The sequence below is a fragment of the Astatotilapia calliptera genome, chromosome 20 (genome assembly GCF_964374335.1).
Source record: "Astatotilapia calliptera chromosome 20, fAstCal68.1, whole genome shotgun sequence".
Taxonomy (NCBI): Eukaryota; Metazoa; Chordata; class Actinopteri; order Cichliformes; family Cichlidae; genus Astatotilapia; species Astatotilapia calliptera.
The window spans coordinates 37,566,539-37,590,259 of record NC_137441.1 but is presented as its reverse complement, the minus strand read 5'-3'; the positions used below and the strand labels follow the sequence as shown (position 1 = coordinate 37,590,259).

The window sequence follows — 23,721 nt, the reverse complement described above, 5'->3', positions numbered from 1 at the left end:
CGTAAAGAGCTTTATTCTACATGTATGTCTCAGTCACACATTCATACAAGCACACCTAACTTAGATTAACACACATTCATACTCTGATGCTGCAACGAAGCATCAACTTGGGGTTAGTATGTTGCCCAGGAGACTTTGGCATGCGGACTGGAGCAGCCAGGGATTGAACGACCAGCCTCCCAATTAGTAGATGACCTGCTGTAGCTCCTAAGCTACAGGCATGCTGATAGAGTGCGAGAACAATTATATTCAGCTGGAAGTGAGTACAGTACATTGATATTAAAACACAGCCAGTGTTGGGAAGGTTACTTTTAAAATGTATTCCATTACAGAATACATGCCCCAAAATGTATTCTGTAACGTATTCCATTACGTTACTCAATGACAGTAACGTATTCTGAATACTTTGGATTACTTAATATATTATTGTGCTTTTTACAACAACGTGAATGTACTATTGCTGTGTGATTTATTACTATTACTGAAGGTCCGCGACTCCGAACTGTAGTAAAGGGACCTCTGACTAATACGGCGGGGTCCCTGTCGGCTCGTAGCCGAAAAATAGCTTTACTTTGTTGTGTGGGTCAACTTTGCTAGCAGAGACAGAGAGAGGCGTTGAAAGGCTGCTCCAACGGAACTTATTGTTTTCGGAGGAAAACAGGAACACGGTGTACAGTCGAGTCTTAATAGCTTACTTACAACTGGGCTCGTCAGGCTCTCTTCTTGGCTGCAGTGGTTATTATTATATTTACATGCTTCCAGCTCCCGTTTTTCCTCGATGACAACTCGTACCTTTCCACTCCCCTTTTTCTCCCTCCTCGCGCTCCCAGACCCATAACGTGTATGGCAGTCCATTCTCCCTGCAACACGGACTACACTGCTACATTCTTTAGTGCGATGTGTTCACTGCTACAGATACACATGTGGTAAATGCAGACTACAGATACCATGGCAGTGCCAGGATTGTGAGTGATTGCTGAAAATGTTGAAATGTACTCACTCACTTTTTATTATTATTTGTAAATATGTGTACAAATGGTTGGTTTTTTGTACTGTTTTTCAATAAATCTCAGCAACAAAGGAAATACACCCATGTGTGTTGATTTCTCCCTAAGATGGCAAACTGAAACACTCCAAGTTTCCTTGTGGCTCAGGAAACTAACCACTCCAAGTTGGTGACTTTTGGAGATTTATTTCCCTGGATGATTGAGAATGCATCAAGACGAACACAAAAGGAAGTTCACAGCTTTTAGCAGCCCCCCCCCCCCCCCCCCCCCTCATTCACACACCCCCACTCCCCTCCAGAATTCTCAGGTAACAACCTAATTTACATATGAATGACTAGCTTCCACTTGGCTGAAGCTAAACCCTAGCTAAACACCTACCAGCCATTTGGCTGGAAGGCGGGTTTTAAAGGTAGAAAAGCCAAATGGCTGCTCTCTGGGACTCTATTTACAAGGCAGGCAGGAAAGGCGGCCTTATTTAAACACTATCTGGGTACGTGAAATCATCTCAACAACATCTCCCACTAAAGCTTGCACAATATGTAATTCAGGAGATACCCCATTGATTTTGAGAACAAAAGCTTAAATGCTGAGCAACACTTAATCCCATGTGCTAATTAAAGGCAGGGATGGTGCAGACTGCATCTCCTAAATGCTCAAAAAAAATATGCAAATCTATCATCATCTTTGGCACTTAGACCTTGATTTTACCATAGTAATAACTCTCTTGAGGATTAAAGCATCCAGGTGCAATATCATTATGAAAGCACTGATAAGACTTTTTAGTCATGCTGTTATAAAAAGGAGAAAAGCTGTCTATGGGATGTAGGGGTGCTTGAGCAAATCGCTGACCTCACAGCAGGCAAGCCAAAGAGATATCAAGTGCCTGAAGGAGTCATTTAGTACTAGTTAATGAGAACAGCACTGTCATGCTACAGTGGTCTGTTGGTGGGTACTATGGGGGTCTTGTACTGGGTGATGTTCGGGACACTGCACCACAATGCAGCTCAGAGAACAGCTAAGGTCACTCAGATTAACGCCTGACAGGAAATATGGCTTTTGCACCCAGACATGCACGTGTATGCATACAGATGTGGATGTGCACATATGCAAACAGACATACACCTTCCTTCCAGCAAGCATCTCATCTTATCATCTCATCATATGCAATAATACTAAATGCAATAATCCTTTCTGTCATCGTTGTATTTTTACTCAGTTGTATATAGTATTTGTATTTGTATTCTATTTTTATCTTATTGTATATTTATTTTATTTTATTCTACTGTATATAGTATTTTATTTTATTCTATTCTGTACAGTTGTGTACTGTATTTATTCTTATTGTATTCAAATTTTTGCCTCATAACTTTTGCACTGTCCACTTCCTGCTGTGACAAAACAAATTTCCCACGTGTGGGACTAATAAAGGTTATCTTGTGGTGGACCACTAGAGGGCTCCACTCACACCCAGTGTAGAGGAAGTGTGTTCCTGTGTTTTGTGGCGCGATATGCGCAGTTGATGTTGGAGACAAATAAAGAAGGAGTGAGAACTGAGAGCTGTGTCGTTGATGCTTACCTCCACATTGGTGACCCCTGACTCGAGCATGCAACGGGCCGTAGATAACGCACACTCCGCTATGGATGCATCAGCGGCCGCCGGACCTCCGCCTCCTGTTGCAGCTACGTTCGCTGTGGCGCTGAAACTGCCGGACTTTTGGCTCCATGACCCCCCGTTTGCTTAAGTACACGTGGAGGCTCAGTTCGCCCTTCGCGGCATCTCGGCTGACGACACGAAGTATCACCATGTGGTGGCCTCGCTCGACCCGCTGGCCACCCGTCGCGCGATGGCGCTCCTCCGGGACCCACCCGCCCAAGGGAAATACGCCGCCCTCAAAGAGCTGCTTCTTCGGCGCTATGCCCTCTCCGACGCCGAACGAGCCGAAAAGCTCCTCAACCTGTCAGGCTTGGGTGGCGGTACCGCGCTTGAGCTCATGGAGAACATGCTATCGTTGCTCGGGCCGGATGACGGTGGTTTCCTCTTCGTGCACCTCTTCCTTCGCCAACTACCGGCCGCCGTGAGAGCTGTCCTCGCGAACTCTCCGCTTCTGCCTGCGAAGGATTATCGCTCCCTGGCTGAAGAAGCGGATCGCATTCTCCTGGCTAGCCGCACTTTCGACGTTCACGCCCTGGCTACGGACACGCTGGCGGCACCTTCCACGCCTCCACCTGCCTCCCCCGGAGCATCCGCCCCCTTGCTAACGGCAGGGATTGCTACACGCCGGCACCGCGGAAAGAGCATCTGTTTCTACCATCAGCGTTTTGGCGACAGAGCGCGTCGCTGCCTGCCGCCTTGCGCTTTCACGGCCCAGGGAAACGGACCCGCCAGCGCGCCGTAGCAGCCGCGACCGCTGGCAATACAGAAAGGCTGCTCTTCATAGAGGACTCGCGCTCCGGGAGACGTTTTCTCGTGGACTCCGGCTCCCAGAAGAGCCTCCTTCCCCCTACCGCTGCCGACGGACTAGCAGCGAACTGTGGGCCGCAGCTCATTGCAGCTAACGGCTCTCCCATCAAAACGTTTGGGGAAAGGTTGGTGACTGTTTGTTTTCATGGCCGGGATTTCCAGTGGAACTTTGTTGTTGCTGCTAGCTCTGTACCTATTTTGGGTGCTGATTTCCTGTGTGCTCATGGACTACTTGTCGATGTCGCTAACAGACGTTTAATCGATGCTCTCTCGTTTTCTTCGCTACCCTGTTTTACTCGGGCCGCCGAGCCCCTGATTCGGGCTAATGTAGTGACCTCCGGGGATGCTTTTCAGCGTTTGCTTTTAGAGTTTCCATCGCTGTCTGTCGCTAATTTCTCTAGCACGGTAACGAAGCATGGGGTTGAGCATTATATTCCCACGGTCGGGCCCCCGGTGTTCGCGCGCGCCGCCTCGACCCCGCGAAATTGTCCGTCGCTCGGGAAGAGTTTGCAGCCATGGAGCGCCTTGGCATTGTACAGCGTTCGAACAGTGCATGGGCCTCTCCGCTTCACATGGTGCCCAAATCGGACGGTCGGTGGCGGCCATGCGGAGATTTCCGCCGTTTAAATAATGCCACGGAGAATGACCGTTACCCCATCCCCCACATTCAGGATTTTTCTGCCAATCTCGCCGGAACGTCGATTTTTTCTAAAATTGACTTGGTGCGGGGGTATCACCAGGTTCCCGTGCGCCCCGAAGACGTTCCTAAAACCGCTGTCATTACCCCCTTCGGCTTGTTCGAGTTTTTGCGCATGCCGTTTGGCCTGAAAGGTGCCGCCCAGACCTTTCAGCGGCTGATGGACTCAGTTTTGCGTGGGCTGCCGTTCGTTTTTGTTTATCTGGACGATATATTGGTGGCCAGCTGCTCAGCGAGCCAGCACGAGTCCCATCTGCGCCAGGTTTTCCAGCGTTTGGAAGCGCACGGCCTGATCATCAACCCTTCCAAGTGCCAGTTTGGGTTGCCTGTTCTGGATTTCCTCGGGCACCGCATTTCCGCTGAAGGTGTGGTTCCGTTGCCCGACAGAGTCCAGGCCGTTTCGGCTTTCCCGCGTCCCACGTCGGTTAAAGCGTTGCAGGAGTTCTTGGGGATGATAAATTTTTACAACCGCTTTCTCCCCAGAGCTGCCCACCTGCTACAGCCACTCTATGCTGCCTTAAAAGGTAAAACAGCCAAAGATCCGGTTGACTGGCTGCCTGAACGCGTCCGTGCATTTTCCGCAGCCAAGTCTGCGCTGGCTGACGCCGCCCTGCTGGCCCACCCGCTTCCGTCGGCGGAGATCGCGTTGACCACCGACGCCTCGGACGTGGCAGTGGGCGGAGTGTTGGAACAGCGGGTTTCAGGTCTCTGGCAACCGCTCGACTTTTTCAGTCGTACGCTCCGGGATGCTGAACGCAAGTACAGTGTTTTTGACAGGGAGTTGCTGGCCCTGCACCTCGCAACACGGCATTTTCGTTTTTTCCTCGAGGGTCGCAACTTTGCTGCGTACGTTGACCACAAACCTTTGACGTTTGCGATGTCCAAGGTCTCTGACCCATGGAGCGCACGCCAGCAGCGCCAGTTGGCGGCCATTTCTGAGTTTACCACAGACATTCAGCATGTGGCTGGTAAGTCCAATCACGTCGCTGACTGTCTCTCACGTGTGTTGGTTTCTCCGGTGTATGTCGGCATCGACTACGCTGCCATGGCCGCCGAGCAACGTGCTGACCCGGACGTCCTTGCCCTTCAGTCAACAAAAACGGGCCTCGTGCTGGAGGACACCCCGGTGTGGGACGGCGGTCCGCGCCTTCTTTGCGACGTTTCCACCGGCCGCCCCCGCCCGGTGGTTCCCCTTTCGTGGCGTCGTCGTGTTTTTGACTCGGTGCATGCCCTCTCTCATCCCGGCGTCCGGGCCTCGGTCAAGCTGGTCAGCGCCAGGTTTGTTTGGCCGGGCCTTCGCAAGACGGTGAAAGAATGGGCGGCGGTTTGTATCCCATGCCAACGCTCGAAAATCCACCGGCACACACAGGCACCCCTCGAGCCTTTCCGTGTCCCGGGTAGGCGTTTCGATCACGTTCATGTGGACCTGGTTGGTCCCTTGCCGCAGTCACAGGGTTTCACGCACCTTTTGACTGTGGTGGACCGCACAACCAGGTGGCCGGAGGCGGTACCCCTGGCGTCCACGACAGCGGCGATGGTGGCCAGGGCATTTTTGTCAACGTGGGTTTCACGTTTCGGCTCCCCTGCTGACATTACCTCGGACAGGGGCCCCCAGTTTGTTTCCGAGCTTTGGTCTGCTATGGCTGACGGCCTGGGAGTCAAGGTCCACCGCACCACAGCATACCACCCGCAAGCTAATGGGATGTGCGAACGGTTTCACCGGTCACTTAAGGCCGCGCTCCGTGCTTCCTTGACAAGTGGCGACTGGGTCGAACGTCTTCCGTGGGTTTTGCTGGGTTTGCGTAGCGCGGTTAAAGAAGACCTCGGGGTTTCCCCGGCTGAACTGGTCCTCGGCCAGCCTCTCCGGGTCCCCAGGGAATTCTTACCTGAGAGCCCTCCCCCATGTTTCGATACCTCTTTGTTGCCTTTTCGCCCCCCAAGAAACTCATTTCCTGTTCCTGGTCCTGTGCACCACTGCCTGCCTGACACCTTTGTTCCAAGTTCATTGGACTCTGCTCGTTTCGTTTTTGTCAGGCACGATGCCCATAGGACTCCGCTGCGTCCACCATATGACGGGCCATTCAGGGTTCTTAAACCAGGCAACAAACATTTCGTTTTGGACTTTGGCGGTCGGCAGGAAGTTGTCTCTGTTGACAGACTTAAGCCTGCACATGTTATGCAAGAGGATCAGGTGGTCCCGGCCCAGGCCCCTCGCCGCGGCCGCCCACCTGCCACCGGGCTGATGGATTCTGTTTTTTCCCCCAGGAGCGACCCGAAATCAACGGAGTCCGAGTTGTCTTCAGCTTTTTCTGACCGCCAGTGCCAGCCTCGCTCCCGGGCTGGGTTGCCCTCTGTCAGTTCCCCACCCCCCCAGTTCAGCCGCTCCGGCCGTTTGCTTAAGCCCCGGGTCCTGGACTAGTTCTGCTGGGTGTTCGGGGAAGGGGGGGCATGTGTGGTGGACCACTAGAGGGCTCCACTCACACCCAGTGTAGAGGAAGTGTGTTCCTGTGTTTTGTGGCGCGATATGCGCAGTTGATGTTGGAGACGAATAAAGAAGGAGTGAGAACTGAGAGCTGTGTCGTTGATGCTTACCTCCACAATCTTATCTTATCTTATCTGGGTAATAGCTATTTCAGGAAAGAACACAGCGTCGGGACAAACACTGCCTCCAGCTCTACCCTCTGCCTATGCTCCCTCTGCTTCCCCTGCTCACCCTCTGGCCTTCCTCCTCACTGCTCCTCTGCTTTTCTCTTTTCCTCACCTATACATTTCATCCTCTCAAACTGCTTTTCTGGCTAATTTTCTGACTTTTCAGCCATCCTTCCATCTTCTCTTTGTCTCTTTTCATCCTTGCACCTGCGGTCATGTCACCACGGAGGCTTGCTCAGCAGACAAGCTTACAGTTAGTTAAGACTGGGTGGTGGGTAGGGCTGCCACAAACGATTATTTTGATAGTCGACTAGTCACCGATTATTTTTGCGATTAGTCGACTAATCAGATCATCATCCATTGAACGTAAAAGTACAGCTTATTGCACCAGCAGCATCTGCTCTTATATAACTATCATTAGCTTACAGCTTTAAGTGTTTAAGGTCTGTGCTAACTAAAAATAAAGACAAGATGATAGTTAATTGAATTCTAATTAAATGTGCAGATTGTTTCGGTGGAGTTTAATAAACTCAGCCGATTTACTCAGGAACAAATAAAATACTGAAAAAAGCCAAACAATAACATTTTTAAGTTATCTAAGTGACTTGTATATGTTTAACCTGAGTAGGGCGGTGGGTTTGAAAACGATCTGCCGGGAGTCCGGTGCTCTCATGGCCCCCGGCTAGCTATCGAGCTAGTGGGTAACAGACGCCTCCGAAAACGTCGGAGGAAATATGCGGAAAATATGCGGTGTCTTGATAAACTGAGCAGATATTTGAGGTTTACACAGCTACATTCTCGCCTGAAAATATGTTAAACGTTTATTTTGTGACCCAGAAAGAATAATAAGAGTAATATTAAAACTAACTAGCTGCCGCCATTGCTGACAACTGCGCTGGGCCGCGCTATGAATTCTGGGACACAGTTTCTTCTTCTTCGGGGTTTAACGGCAGCTGGCATCCTTGTACATGCAGTGCTGCCATCTTCTGTTTCAGTCCGTTATTACACTCTTAAATCCTGCTACTTATTCCTGCTTTTGGGATCTTACAAAGCTTCAAATGACGCGTCGACTATTAAATCAGTCGTCGACGATTTTGATAGTCGACGTAATCGTGACTAGTCGACTAATCGTGGCAGCCCTAGTGGTGGGCAGCCCACAGTTGCAGAACTTTAAACAGATTTAGAGAATGTGTGCTGAGATGGATTGCATTAATCACAGAGAGGGTGAGAAAAAAAGGGGGACAGGGAGGGGTTAGTGGTAATGGATGGAGGCAGGGGAGTAGAGATGAGTGAAAAGGTCTAACAAACAAGTGAAGGGTGTGAGGGAAAAAGCCTTAGTTGGAGAGGTGTGAATGGCAGTGATGAGAGAAAGGAATGGACTCTGAAAATATGTGTCAGTGTGTGCACTGTATGTTTGCCAGCTCCAAATAAACCACTATCTATCTCACGAGAATAGAAATGGTCAGCTTTGCCCGCAGACTATGATTACTGGCCCAGTTTTGTTTGTGAGCCAGCCGATGCTGCTACCCAGTTTCGCTCACAGACACATCACGATTTTATAAAGGTCTAAAGACCGGGCTAGACAGGATCTTTAAACCATCTACCATTAAAATTTCTATAAATCTGTTTTTGAGTGTTTTTTATTGCTATACTTACAAGGGTGAAATCTCACAAGGACGGACTGAAAGAGAAAATTATGCAAAGAGGGGAAAATGCTGATATTCACTTCTCTGACAGGGTATCTTAGGATTTAGGATTGGGTTTTTGGATGAGATTTGAGTAATGATAACATTTAGCTTGTGGATTTAAAGGACTACTTTGGCTTGAGGGAACTGATATTTTACATAATAATAAGAGCTCATCCTGGGTGAACATAAAATTAATGCAGGCCATGGATATCCAGGGGGCAATGAAAAAACTCATTAACGTGGCTTTAAAACCTCTGAAAATCTTGCTTTTTCACCCTCAAATTACTATAATATTGATAATTCAAATGCACAAAAAGTCAAATAATCTTTGTCTTTAGGACCGAATTTTTGTGATTTGATCAGATTTGTTTCACAATGGGAGCAGGATTCACCAACCGTAAGATGTTTAATTTTCACTCTGGTGTCACTAATCATAATAACAATAATACTTTATGAAAGTTTTATATTGTATGTTGCACCCAGAGCCTTTATTTATGTTAATAAATCTCATACTAATGCAGAAGTTTGGCGTTAGAGATGGAAAATGATTTTTGTCTGGTGTTTATATAATCGATCTGTTAATACTGCCATAATAAATGTGTTATTAATGATACAGCCAAGTGAATAACACTTCCCAGAGTTTAAACAAGGCAACATCAAAGTCAATCTTATCATTTGTTACAATGACCATTATTACAAAAACCTTAAAATGTAAACAGATTTAAAAGTTTGATTTAATTGATTCTTTTCCCAGGCGGAGAAATTAATCCCTTTGGAATTATGTCAGGAATTGCATCTGGCATAAAAATCTGCCAAACCTGCCACGGTGACGAATCCTTCTGAATAAAGGAGCAGGCAAAAATCTCTAAACGTTTTCACACATTTGCCCCTTTGTTTGGACTCCAGCCACGATCCTTTCTATGCACTACCTGTTAAAGTACATGTGAGAATGCTAAAGGCCAGTGTTGTCAGATCAGACGCTAAACAGTCCTTAACCTTCTAGTCCCCTAACATAAACTCCATGTAATGTCCCATTGTGCTGATTTGAGCTGATGTGAGAATAGCGCAGTAATTGACCAGGAGCGAGCGGTCGCCCTGTGTCTCTTGTCACTCTCATGCTCTGCTCAGGCAGTCTAATCCAAACCTGGCTGACACATCCTATCTCTCAGCGTGCTTCATGTAAGAAAAGAAAAATCCAGACAATGTCCTATTCTGATTCTTGCAGCATTTTACGTGTCACAACCCCTTACATCACCGTGACGCCTGTCGAAAGAGTTTGCAAAGTAACGTTTGGAGCCAGAGCCTAACTTTGAGGCGATGTGATCGCTGCGAAATTTGTAAAATCGAGATTATTACAGTCACGTTTGCTTGGCCAGTCTCGCACGTTTTCACTCAGCAGCACTGCGGCTGTCCTGAGGGAAAACTTTGCAGTGGCTGTTCGAGACCTCTGAGTTAATGAGGGATATTATACCAGATGTTCCAAAACTGTTTTCTGACCCTAGGTGGCTTATGAAATTGGCCTACATATGGCTACCATATTAAATACACTCAACAACCTTAGCCTGTCCACAGATCAATTATGAAAGTCAGAGACTTGCTACATTTATTTAAAAGAAGAAAAAAAACCATTTGTGGAGAGGAATCGAAGACAGAGGGACAGACAGGATCCCCCAGAGGATGCATGTGACTGGGTGGCTGAACTCCTCGCTCCAGGAAAAACAGCTACAAACATCCAAGAGGCAACACAGAAAAGAAGTTGTGCTGTGACTGGACTCTAAAAATGAAATGACTCATAAAACAATTTGGCCTGACAAACTTACTCCTAGGGCTATCGAAACTGAAAAAGTATAACCCCTCCTCTTTCATAATTTATCATGATATACAGCAAAGGCCAAACTGCCATGCGGAAAATGACATTAGAGTTTAAATCAAATACGGGACGTTCATAAAGGTAAATAAATGCAGCTGTGGGGGGAAAAACAGCTTCGCAGGACTGAAATGCCTTGTATGAGATTTAGGGAAGGGTAATTTTATCCAGTGTAAGGAGGTCACTGACCTGCAGGAGCATGAGAATATCTACTTAATGTTGCACAAAAAGACGAGTGAAGATATAAATACTCTGGAGGAAAGAATCCCCCCAAAGTGAATCTATTTATTAAGTTAATGGAGAAATAGAGAATTTCAGTTTGCATATCAGACAGACTATTAAAGTTTGACAATACTCACTGGGAGCAGTGGGTACTGCATACTACTGCTAATGTGAAAATACTGTCAGTCAATGTAAATTATACAAACACGTTAATCTTAAAGGGATGACCTGAACCCTGTGGAGTCCTCCCCTCCTCTGAGGGGTGAGAGAGATGTCAGAGCTCCCCTGTGGGCTGGAGGTCTGGAGATCCAACCCTCTGGGACCCCGCTGAAGAGGAATAAAACTGTGTTCACCTGTACCTTCTGCGCCCGCCGCTTGTCTGCTCTCTGGTTCTGGTGATAGATGCGGCTAAAGTTGGACACGATGACAGGGACAGGCAGGGCAATTACCAGCACCCCGCTCAGAGAGCAGATTGAACCAAAGATCTTCCCCGCGATCGTCTTAGGAACCATGTCTCCGTACCTGCGGAAAGCGACAAGGAGAAAGAGATAATTAATTTAGTAAAACACCTATTGCATTTAATAAAATCTGTCTGCAGTAGCTCAACTTTCTAGTCAAGCACAGCCGACTTGAGGTCATTCATTCAAATCCCACAGAAGCACATGCTACTGTATTTCATGTTCAATTTATTTTAATTTGCCGGCTATTCATTCTTCCACTGCTTTCATCTTCTTTAAAGGCTTCTCTATGCTGCATGTATCAATGCCCACCAGAACAAGACTTGGCCTGCTGACTCTATTCCACCCGAAGGGAGAAAAAGAGACGCTCCAACCAAACCTCGTCTGTCACTGAACGGCACAGTAAAGTCCACTGACTCATTCACTGAGAGCAGATACTATTAACCTTTTAGAGAGGAGAAAGAGGAGGACACTGTATGCCGGGGACATTTCCCAAAAGTCATTTAGCCCAATTCAGTCTGAAATATTTGCAAGTCAAAAGCAATTTCATCTTCAGTTCAAAGAGAGACAACACTACAATAACTATATTAAATCTCCCCCTTTTTTCCCAGTGAAGAAGCCATGCTGTAAGAATAAAGAATGAAAGGATGAAAAATATAGAAGAGAATAAATTCAAAAGCTAAAGAAAACACAACTTAAGCTGGGAAAGCAACCTTTATTTTTAATGGTGTTCATTTCTTATTCATGAGTAAAAAGAGCAAGTAATTTGTTCTTGTTTTCCAGCTAAACAACAAGTTTGACTGAATTCATTAGACCTGATCCAGCTAAGCCTACACATAAAACTTTGAAAAGACTTTTTCTTTATATTTAACCTTTATTTATTTGTTTTTCTTTATAGTCAAGAGCATGGCATTTGTGGTAAAGCACAGTCAAGCTATTCCTGTGCAGTAATCACACTAATGTACTGTACTTACACAAAACTGATGCATAAATACGGTGTGTGTATGTGGTCACTAAACCACCTACCAGTACTTGTTAAAGACAAGTTAGCTCTAGAGCATAGGTGTCAAACTCTGGCCCGCGGGCCAAATTTGGCCCGCAGCCTAATTACATTTGGCCCACGAAGCCATACCAAATTACTATTAGAGCTGGCCTACTGGTATTATACAGCTAATATATATATTGTTTAGTATTAAGCTTTGCTTGTTCCATATTCAGTTTTTCAGCAAAACTTGTTTGAGTCCATAAGAAGAGATTCATTCTTAAATCTGGAGGAAGATTTTTCTTTCAATAAGTATTAATGTTAGCCCGCGACTTTGTTCCAGTTTTGAATTTTGGCCCACTGTGTATTTGAGTTTGACACCCCTGCTCCAGAGCAACAGGCTAACATTTGAAAGTACTGAACATAGCTTATGCAAAGAACATAACACAGGTGTCCACACACACACACACACACACACACACACACACACACACACACACACACACACACACACACACACACACACACACACACACACACACACCAAACTAAATTACACTATAAGTAAGTGTAAGTCTGAACACATCTGTTCAGTTGCCCACTAATGTCAATTTCTAATCAACCAATCACGTGGAAGCAGCTCAATGGTTTCAGGCGTGTAGATGTGGTCCAGACAACCTGCTCTGACTTCAGATCAAAGCCAGGATCAGAAGATAGGGAAGAAGGGCGATTTTAGGTGACTTTGAACTTGTCATGGCTGTTGGTCTGAGTATTACAGAAACTGCAGATTTGCTGGGATTTTCCTGCACCTCCATCTCTGGGGTTTACAGAGTATAGTCCAAAAAGACAAAATATCCACTGAGCAGCAGTTCTCTGGGCAAAAATCCCTTGTTGATGCCTGAGGAAAATAGCCAGACTGCTTTGAGCTGATAGGAAGGCAACTGCTCTTCTTCTTGTGGCTGTTTCCACAGCGAGTCATCTGACTCCATCTTACCCAATCCCTAGCATCCTCCTCTGTCACACCAACCCTCTGTAAGTCCTTCACTACATCCATGAATCTCCTCTGTGGCCTTTCTCTTTTCCTCCTACCTGTAAGCTCCATATCCAACATCCTTTGACCAGTATAAGCACTATCGCTTCTTTGGCCTTGTCTAAACCATGTCCATTTTCAAATCTTCCTTGGCTCTCGTACTTTGTCTTCAAACTCAACCTGAGCTGTGTTATTTCCAGTCCTGTCCATCCTGGTCACTCCCAATGAACATCTAAGTATCAAAAGCTTACCTGCCCATTGGGAAATCAAACCTCAGCTCGCTCCTGCATGGCAGGGATAGAAAGGCCACAATCACTTGTTCTAACTAAGTCACACAGAAGAGCATCTCTGAATGCAGAACATATCAAATCTTGAACGAGAACACCACATCCAGTCTTTTTTGCCTCTGTGTTATTTAGATGTTAGGGTTAAAATTTTGTGTAAACTACATAAAAGTTTAGATTCAACCTGCCTAGTATCAGTGGTTCAGACTGCTGGTGTAATGGTATGAAGGATAGTTTCTTGGCACACTTTGGGCTCCTTAGTACTTACTGAGCATCATTCAGATATAACAGCCTTCCCGAGAATTGTCCAACCTTTATGACCACAGTGTATCTTCTGATGGATGCTTCCAGGAGGATAACTCGCCAGGTTACAAAGCTCATGGTTTTACAGTTTACAGTACTCAAATTACCTCCACATTGAGAACATCTCAGTCCAATAGAGCACCTTTGGGATGTGGAGGAACAGAAGATTCACATAATGGATGTGCAGCTAACAAATCTCCAACATCTGTTTTACGAGGAGTCATCGTTGATAATATGCCATGAAGGATTAATGCCGTTTTAAAAGCATGGGGCCATACCCAGGAATGCTTAACAAATAAAGTGGCCAGTTAATGTACTACTTGTTATGTTACATCTAATCATTACTTGGAGTATTAAGTGGAGTCCTTTTACACTGTTGCTGTTGTAAGGGCACTGCTTCTACTACAGATAAATACACACAGTGTATTTGAATCATTTTCTGGAAAGTCTATTTTCACTTCGATTACTATTAGCAGATACATTTACATAGATACTATCAGCACATGGTGCTGATGCAGTTGAGGTGTTATGGGACCCTATAGACCCTAGTCAGTCAACTTGTTACTGCTATTAGTCATATACATACACACATGTTTTCACACATCAGCTTACTAAAATAAGACAATCTGTGTAGAGATGCAGTAAAGAGAAGAACCCTGTCAATACCTTTAAAGCACTCCCAAGACAGATAATCTACAAAATATAGCCAAATAACTCTCGTTACAGCAGTCCTCTTTGAGAGATCACACACAAAGGCACTGGTTGTTATTTGAGGACTTGCAAAGAGTGCACAGGAGGCTTTTCTACAATGTACAATAATCTGCTTAAAATGTTGTGCTTACGATAGTCATTTTATAATCTAATGAAACACTTCTGTCGCAGTCTGTTGGTCCGAGTAAGAAAAGCACAGCGGCAATACATATGCGCACATTAACCATAAACACACACACAGAAAAGCCATTCGGTTTATTTCGGCGAGGGAGATGAAATTCAAGATGAAACCTCATACTCATTAGTCACAGATTTCGGCAAAACAAGCCTGATATGAAGGCATTTAAGTTAAGGGATGCTTTTTCATCTACAAAGTAAAGCACTGCCCACACACAGCGATGGTCCACAGCCATAACTGAGAGTATACTTACAGAGAACATTTATCGTCCCTTCCAAGAACTTTAATGGCCTTTCTACCCAAATTAGGCAATAACAATCCTATCAGTGGTACAAAGGCCCTATCACTGCACAACATTTCATCTCCTCCCCTCTTCAGAAGATGTTCCCATTAGAAGGAAAGAAAACCTAATCATATTCATCTGCAAGCTTTCTTTAATGGGATCCTATTAGATTTCCTGATAGAGGCCCCTCACTCCTAATACTACAGTCAATTTGCTGCTCCCATTTAGTCAAGCTGGTCTGTCTCTGATGATACCACCATCAGCTATTATATATGCAACAGAAAGAAAAAGCTGGGTTTGCACACATTAAAGAAAGAGCTTTAATAAGTGCTATGAGAGAACACACATGCTCGCGTGCGCTTGCAGTAAGCTAAATGCAAATTCTTCTCCTTTGCAGGCCGGGGTCATTTCTGACTGAGAAAGATGATGCTAAAGTTGGCACGTGAGGTGGAGGTAAATTTCTCTCAGCAAGAAAAGAGATGGATAAACAGTGAGAGGAAGTGATATTTTCTAAGCAGATGCTGTGCAGTGAGAAGACTGTCTGATCTCTCCATCAGCTCCCCTGCCTTCCTCTCTGGCTCATACCACAGTCCCACATGTGCACAAACACACAGAATGATGGGCTTTCTGTATGCGCAAATAATCACAGAGTGCACATGCATGCACATGAAGCATCTAGGTCAGGCGGGAAGGTCAGTTCTTGGTCTGAATAGTCACGTCCTCTGATAAGAGGACCATCTCTCTCTGGATTATTAAAGCCTATAAGGGTCGGACGGGAGCTTATTGAGTGGAACTGAGTGCTCTTGTGAAGTTATGTGTGATGGATGGATTATCAGAGATGGTCTGAGGAGTGACAGACACAAAGATTTGTGATGATGGCAGTCCGTGTCACGTCAGGTCAGCGAGCCACAGCTCACAGCCTTTAAATACCTGATAAGCTCAACCATTTCTGAAAGTAAGAAATAGCATTAAATAATCACTGTTTATGAAAATTTATATGAACATGTGCTTTGTAAAACAGGATTTTTATTGTATGTGTAAACTACATGCACCATAAACTAAGATTAATTTAGTGAGTGGACTCAGCTGAGATAAAATAAATATTTACAACGAAACTTGTTTTTAATTTGTGGTCCATAAAATGCTTTTAAAAAAAAGATTCACATTCCTATTTCTGTTTTTATAACAGGAAGATTCTATCGAAAAAAGGGGGAAGTGAGACAAAGAGAAAGATAGAGGGAGACTGAAATACGAAGCAGTGAGAGATGGGCTTCCACTTAAAGACACACTCCTCTCTAATTGTATGCGTATAGTCTAAGTAATCCTGCCTAAGTAGGTAAATGCACCACAAGGGATTGTGGTGCATTTACCTCCTGAAGTGCAGAATTCACCTACAGGAAGCAGTGCATTCATTGTCTATGTGTGAGTACGGGTTTGAGTAAGCCCGCACACATACAGCAAAAAGAGAAACATAGTCGTAAAATGGACAGTGTTCTTGAATGGGTTCAACAGGAGATTAAGAATACAGCAAATAAACATTTTGTTTGACACCTCGTCATTGGTTATTATGCAACAATGAAAAAGCGTGACTACATAAAGAAATGATGTTGATTATCATCCATCAGTCTGTTTTGTTAACTGCTTATCTAATTGCAGGGGCTGAAGTATGTCCCAGCTGACATAAGTGGAGACGTGGGGTAATAGTAAAAATAATAATAAAAACTTTATTTGTATAGGATGCTTCAAAACAGAGTTTATAAAGTGTTTCACAGTCCGAACATTTGTTAACTGTTTAGTTGTTTTAGTTTCTTTAAATTATTGCATAGCAATAATAACTGCCACTATCTAGTTACTATCTAGTTAGTCTATTGCCAGACTTTTCCCTCTTTATTATTTGTCATATTTGAACACATCTAAGAAAAATCGTGACCATGTCCCACTGTTTTTAAAAGACAAAATGATTCATCAAGAATTAGATTATATTATTACACAATTCTTAAATATTTTAGTATTCCTTTACTTCATTAAATAAAGGATACATTAAAAAATATGACTTCACCAAACCTTGCTAAGTGATACAAGTGAACTATTACACTTTACAGTTTATGTCTTTCCTCCCTTAAATCCAAATGTGTGGCACACAATATGATCAAAATGCTGTTCTGCTTCTAATAATATATTCAGTCATTATATCATTCATTATATTCACTGCATCTATAAAGAATGTGTGGGAAGGAGAGTTATTTCATCAAATTTAACAATTCACATTTATAGACAAGCTTCACTATGAAAAACGCCTGTATTACTACAGTGGCCAGAAACGATAGTGCCTGGTAAAAATATCTGTAGGGGTAGTAGACTTCAATTTTTATTGGGAAACCTGTCACAGGCCAATGAAGCTTAGCACTTTTGGGTTCAACAGAGTGAAAGATTGTTTCTCTAGGTCTCTAACCCTCAACCATCCATCCATCTGTCCACTCCTCTGACACTTCATGGCCAGTCACTCAGATGGAAGTAACTCTGATGACACACAGCTCTTCAGGGATGGGACAACCATCTATAATCACCCCCACAAATGTCACTGCAGGAAAGCAAGAAATAAGGAGGGGGAGGAACAACACAGGTAGAGGATATAGAAGAGGATGAGAGCATGAGCTAAGACACGAGCGAGTCAACAGAAAGATCATGAAAGATATAAAGTCAGTGTTGATAGACATGAGGTTGGATAGGGCACTGTGGATAACTCTGGAGCCATGCCTCATTTCTTTACATTTTGCTGCCAAGGAGTGAGACTTTTATTTTAAAAGCCGACTTGAAAAATAGTCCTCCAGGCTTTCTGAAGTTCTTTCAGTTTTTTCTTGGACTTTGGCTGCTTCTTCACTCATTTTCAGTCCAGTCCTCGTACCTGAACATTTTCAGAGGGATTTTTTTTCTTTTTTGTTTGCTAAGCCACTTAACACTGATCTATGCATCATTCAACAAGTGCAACAAAGGACAGCAGACGGACAGCTACAGATGTCCTTTACAAAAATCCTCGAACAAAGACCTGAGAGATACATCTGGCCCTTCAGTGGGTCCATCAACTGTTCACTGAAGCGTCATCAGTGAAAGGGTGGTTGGCAAAAGACATTTCAAGGGAGGCAAACAAGGACAGAAGGCTGAAGTATGCCAAATTACACGAGTGGACTGAAAATCAGTGGCAACAGGTCTTATACTATGATATATTCGAAATCTTTGGAGCTCAGGAGAGTGGCACAACAGAGAGTGTCTGCAGCCATCTGTGAAACACGGCCATTGCTTGGGGGCTCTATTGTAGCCAGTGATGTTGGGGATCTTATCAAAATTGATGGAATTATGAACAGACAAAAGTAACGTCAGATTTTGATGCGCCAGCACAATCGGAAAAGCACCTGATTGACAACAGATTCATTTGTCAGCACGGCAATGGTCCCAAACATACTGCCAATGCCATGCACACCTGGGTACAAAACAACAACAACAAAAAGATCTCAACTCTCGGTTCTCCTGACAGAGAGCATAACAAAGGCAGTCAGTCCTTCAAGAAGCCTGGAGAACTATTCCTGAACACTAAAGAAATCATAAGTTCCGACTATGTATAAAGATGATCATACCAAATATTTACTTTCAAGCATGTTGGATTTGGTCAGCTCTGTTGTGCTGTATGCAATGTAATTCTTTTTACGCTTGCACTTTTCAATAAATTGCTTCACCCATTTCCCATTTTTATCTCATCATATGAAGAAAAGATGGGTGGATCAAGACTTTTGCATTGTACTGCATGCTTCGTTAAATAGGCCTCAAAAGACGTACCAACATGGATTAATCAGATTCACTTTAGCTATAATAATTTCACCTCTCCTCTATAACATATCATCACAGGTATGAAAACCAGCTGTGATTCTGATTTGTGGGGGCTGACTAAGATTTATGCAGGAATGACTGCTTCACAAATGTGCTTATTGAGAAAGATGAGGAGGTTAAAAATAGATGTTCTTTCTAAGGATGGTGATGTTTTGTTTGTAAAGGGCAGCTTCACGATCCTGCGAAGAGTACAATACTTATAAAATGCAGCTTTAAAACTCGAATTATATTCTAGGGAATAAATGAATAGATAACATACAAATGCCTGAAGCTTAAGTTCAGTGGAAACAAAGGTATTTTGTGAATAACTGCTCTTTGAATGGCAAGTTAATTGCAGCAATGACCTTGTTTTAAGCTACGGCAAAAGGCTGGAAGAGCTCCTGATGGCTGCCTTATGGTTATTATAGATTCAAATTGTTAGTACATTAACTGCGATTCCCTTCTTGATAAGTACTATTTAATATAAATTATGTACATTAGGAAATGAGTTTAGGTTTGCACGGATGTAACAAATCTGGGCATTGTAGATTTGTATTTATTATGCAAATATAATATCATCTCGAGACAGAGTTTCAGCTCCAACTTTAATTGGTCCCATGCTGTATAATTTCATCTGATGGACCCCCAGTGACTGACATGGAGGGCAGCCAGTGCCATCTGCACTAAACATGTCATCATTTTCAGTCCAACATTTTATCTTTTGTTACTGCCTCTTTTACTTTGCTCACTTCATTGACTGAGCATAATCCTGTCCTTGGACTCCCTACTGAGCCAAATTAAAGGTTCACTTCTTAAACTTTATCTTCATCTGTCTGCATGCCTGGTATTTAGGTCCTCACATTTTGGCATGTACTATGTTTATCAAAGAAAAATAAAAGAAAAAAAAAATAAAAAGAAAAAACTGTTCAACAGATTTTTGGAAACAAACTACTGCAAAAATGATAAGATGAAGCTATCAAATCGTTGCTTTATTAGGTGGCTTACATCCTAAAAGTTATATATCTTAAGAATAGCGTATATTTCTTATATAAATACTACATCATAATGATCAGTGTTCTCTTTCTCACCCACACATAAGACACTACATTTGGGAGCTTATAGAAAAATCCAGTTTCTATGCCTCACTGTGAGCTAGGGATATAGGTTACTTCCTCATTTAAATTTGCCAAGAGATGAGAAGGAAAGGCGGTAAAGAAACACACAGATAAATTGACAAAGTGAAAGGAATTACTCTCACTGCACTGCACGCAGAGGAGAGGTCATTATCATCACTCACTTCACAACCAATCGTACACTGAATCACCCTGAGGGATCGCTTTCTCTGTAACACACACCCAGTTTGCTACATTATGACTCGGAACAGACCAACTTTGACACTGTGCAGCAGTTCCTCCCTCCATCACATCTCACAGCTTTGTGGTTTGTTTTCTTTCATTTATTTTTACTGCAGCAAAATGAGAATATTAAATGTTAAACTTTAAAAAATTCCTAGCCTGTTTTCTGTCGTTTGCTAACTTTGACATAGCACTTTGTCTATCATTTGCACAACATCTGTCATGATAGAGTGTACTATCTGTATCATGAAACCAGAACAATGTTTGAGCAAGACAAAGTACGACCCCCTCTTTCCAACAGCATCAGATGAGGTTTCCCCCCAAAACAAACTTCTGTCAAAAAATATGTATAAATCTGCACTTATTAAATCCTCATAAATCCCTAATGCGTTGTCACGATTCTATAATTTCAAGCATGACACCGATACCATATTATTTTTGATACCATGGAGGGGGGATGACAAAGATTTTGATATTATACACTTGGTCATTTTACTAATTTGCCATACCTGCTTTTCAATTTCTGAATAATATTTTAACACATGGCTAATGCAGCTCTCAGGTAGTTGTTAATAGTTAAACAGCTAACATTGACGATTATGATAACTGCTTAATACTTCAGTAATAACCTTTTCATAGAGACAGACACTCTGCAAATTTGTTGTGCTATTGCAGAAGTGTTGAGCTGCTAGTGAGGGGAGGGGCTGTGTGGCCTGCCTGCCTGCAGCATCAAGCTAAGCGCAAGCTAGAGGAGACAAAGCTAGCAGTGTTTGTATTAATACTTTAATACAAACACTAATTGTAACTGTAAATAAGCATTAATCCAATAATAGTTTTAGTATAGATGAGTATTTGACACTTTAACACTGCATTGCAGAATTTCGACAATGAAAGGTGCTATAAGTACCCGGGGACATCCCTGCTATAACCACAAGGCAGAAAATAAAAACTATGCTACCTGCCACGCAGCAGTCAATTTCCAAATTATTGATGTCCAAAATTACATCAACAGCCTGCATGTTTTGGTCTTAGTGAAGACTTCAGGAAACAGCGTACTTGTAATCATCAGGTGTTGAAAGATGCAGAATATATTTATGCTGTGCTGTGTTGGTACAAAGTTAAAGTTTAAAATAAGGTATTTTTAGTGTGTAACAGGTTGTTATAACATTAGCATCTGTGTTACACAGTACTATAAAAATATGCTCTTAAATTAATTTTTATGATGCTGAATACCAAGTCCATTCGAAGCTTTTAAGTATCACTTCAGAAATCTACATATATTGATACAGATGCTTCAGAAGAGTACCATTACGCAGTGTGAGTACACATATTTGCCAGGATATCAGTGAATAATAGCCAGGGACCCTATTACAAGCTCAGCTCATTTATGTGTGAGCTTGTGTGTATGAACGAGTGTGAGAGTCTGTGTATGTGCCCGTCTTTGTAATTAGCGATTACCAGACAGCTATCAACATAACGCTTCAGTGAATCCACTTTCAAGAGTAACCAGGAAGTGCAAACACAATTACCAGAAGAGAAGAAGCATAACAACATTTAAATATGAATTACATCTGAGATAGAAACGGTCCCAAAGCTTGCACTACTGACTGCCTGCATACTGCCAAATTCACAAAAAAATAGTTCTTCCATTAACACGTTTGTGTAGTGCTTCCATATCTATAAGTGATATGCTAATTCTTAGTGTGTACAGTCGGTTATGTACACAGTCATGATAATGGGCATATCTACAGCATTAAAATGCTTTAAAGCCCTGGAGGGCCTGATATGAGTGGTTGTATAGATAAAAAAATAGTAATGTCTGCTGATAATTGAAAGAGAAGCCCATCTATTTCTGTGAGCCTGGATACAGTGTGTCAGTGTGGTGGAGGTAAGGAGAAGAGAGGCTGAGGAACTTGGGCGCAATTACCTTGATATGTGGTTCAATTAAGCTTCAAACACGAACAAATGAAGCTTGGTTGAAACATGACTCTCTGGAGGAATATTTGAACGCTGAGACTGATTTTTTCCCTCTAAATGCAAGACAGCAACAAAATAGAGTTTAGGTGAATACATGACGCATCTTTTACTTTGTGTTTAAGCTCACAGGGTGGGCAGCCTCCACAAAATCAGTGTTTTATGTGTCCTACTGTGCAACATTAAAAGGATGAAATTCAGAAAAGAGTTATATGACAACTTTCAAATCCCAACAATACACATTCATCAGCCATTTTATTAGGTACATCCGTTCGACTACCATGAAGACCTGGTAAAGACAGCCTGCTGAAGTTCAAGTCGAGCATTAAAATGGTGAAGAAAGGTGATTTAAGTGACTTTCAACATGGCATGGTTGTTAGTGCCAGATGAGCTGGTTTGATTATTTCAGAAATTGCCGATTTAGACGCTATCGCTGGGGTTTACAGAGAACGGTCAGAAAAAGAGAAAATATCCAGAGAGCAGCAGCACGCTGAGAGAAAATACCTCGTTGATGCAAGAATTCAGAGGAGACTGAACTCCTTTAAGTTGATAGAAAAACAACAGTAACTCAAATAACCACATGTTACAACCAGGGTATCTAGAAGACTATCCCTGAATTCACAGCACGTTGAACCCTGGAGCAGATGAGCTACAGCAGCCGAAGGCCACAATTTGGAATGGGAAACTCAAGCTACCATCAGTACAGGCTCACCAAAATTTGACAATAGAAGAATGGAGAAATGTTGCCTCGTCTGATGAATTTCTGGTAGCTTCAACATTTGGTAAAGTTCAGGAACATCCTTCCTTGTATCAGCTGTTCAGGCTGCGTGTGGTGGATATTTCCTAAGCAAACTTTGAACCTCTTTGTACCAGCTGACCATTATTTCAATGCATCTGACCGTGTTCACCCTTTTATGAAAATAGTATACCCATCTGATGGCTGGTTCCACAAGAATAAATAGGGTCTACCGGGTTAGACCCCCTTTTATCATAAAGTGGAGACTGCTCCAGGACAGGAACAACTGCATCATACTGTTAACACAATGCTAATGCTAAACTAGCTGAAACTAATGTTTCAGATCATTTTACACAGTAACATGAAAGTAACGTAACAAGTAGCATAAGAAATGTCTTTCTCCTGGGTGTAATTAAGTAATGAACTGCATTATTTTCAGTTACTTGAGTTTACACAACAGAGAGGGGGAAATAATATTAACATTCACAAACATTTGACCATGCAGCATGTAATTAATTTCGGCAAGGAATCAAATAGATGAGTGATATCGGCAGTGGAATCGGATTTACTAAATTCTTATCAATTCCCAACTCTAGCTGAAACTATTATGGATGTACGCTCACCAGTATACTTGATGTTAAATTCAAAATACAGTAATATAAAACTCCAAGATGGTGAACACATTAAACTTTATGAGTTCAAAATCAGGATGTCAACATTGTTACTGTAACCATGTTTAGATGCCAGTGTTAGCAATTAGTCCAAAGCTATGTATCTGTTACCCTTGTGGAATTACTGCATCTGCAGTAGCCACTAGCATGACTGAGATCCCTAGCACAAAAACAGTTTTGGCTTCTATAAATGTCATAACCAGTCCGCTGGGGTTCATTTTGATTTGAAACAAACAAAACAAAACAAAAACACATCCATGTCTATACTGGAGTGAGGGGTTTGATTGACAGGTGCTGTGACTGT

At 43.2% G+C, this 23,721-nt stretch overlaps 1 protein-coding gene across 3 annotated transcripts in view; it reads right to left on the bottom strand.

Moving 5' to 3' along the window:
• LOC113013376 (A-type voltage-gated potassium channel KCND3-like) overlaps positions 1 to 23,721 on the bottom strand; it is a 114,947-nt gene that overhangs the window by 12,667 nt on the left and 78,559 nt on the right. For all 3 annotated transcript variants that reach the window (XM_026154227.2, XM_080295635.1, XM_080295636.1), the window contains one exon: positions 10,945 to 11,113. In XM_026154227.2, the coding sequence (XP_026010012.1) occupies positions 10,945 to 11,113 (169 nt within the window). The remainder of the gene's footprint in view (positions 1 to 10,944; positions 11,114 to 23,721) is intronic.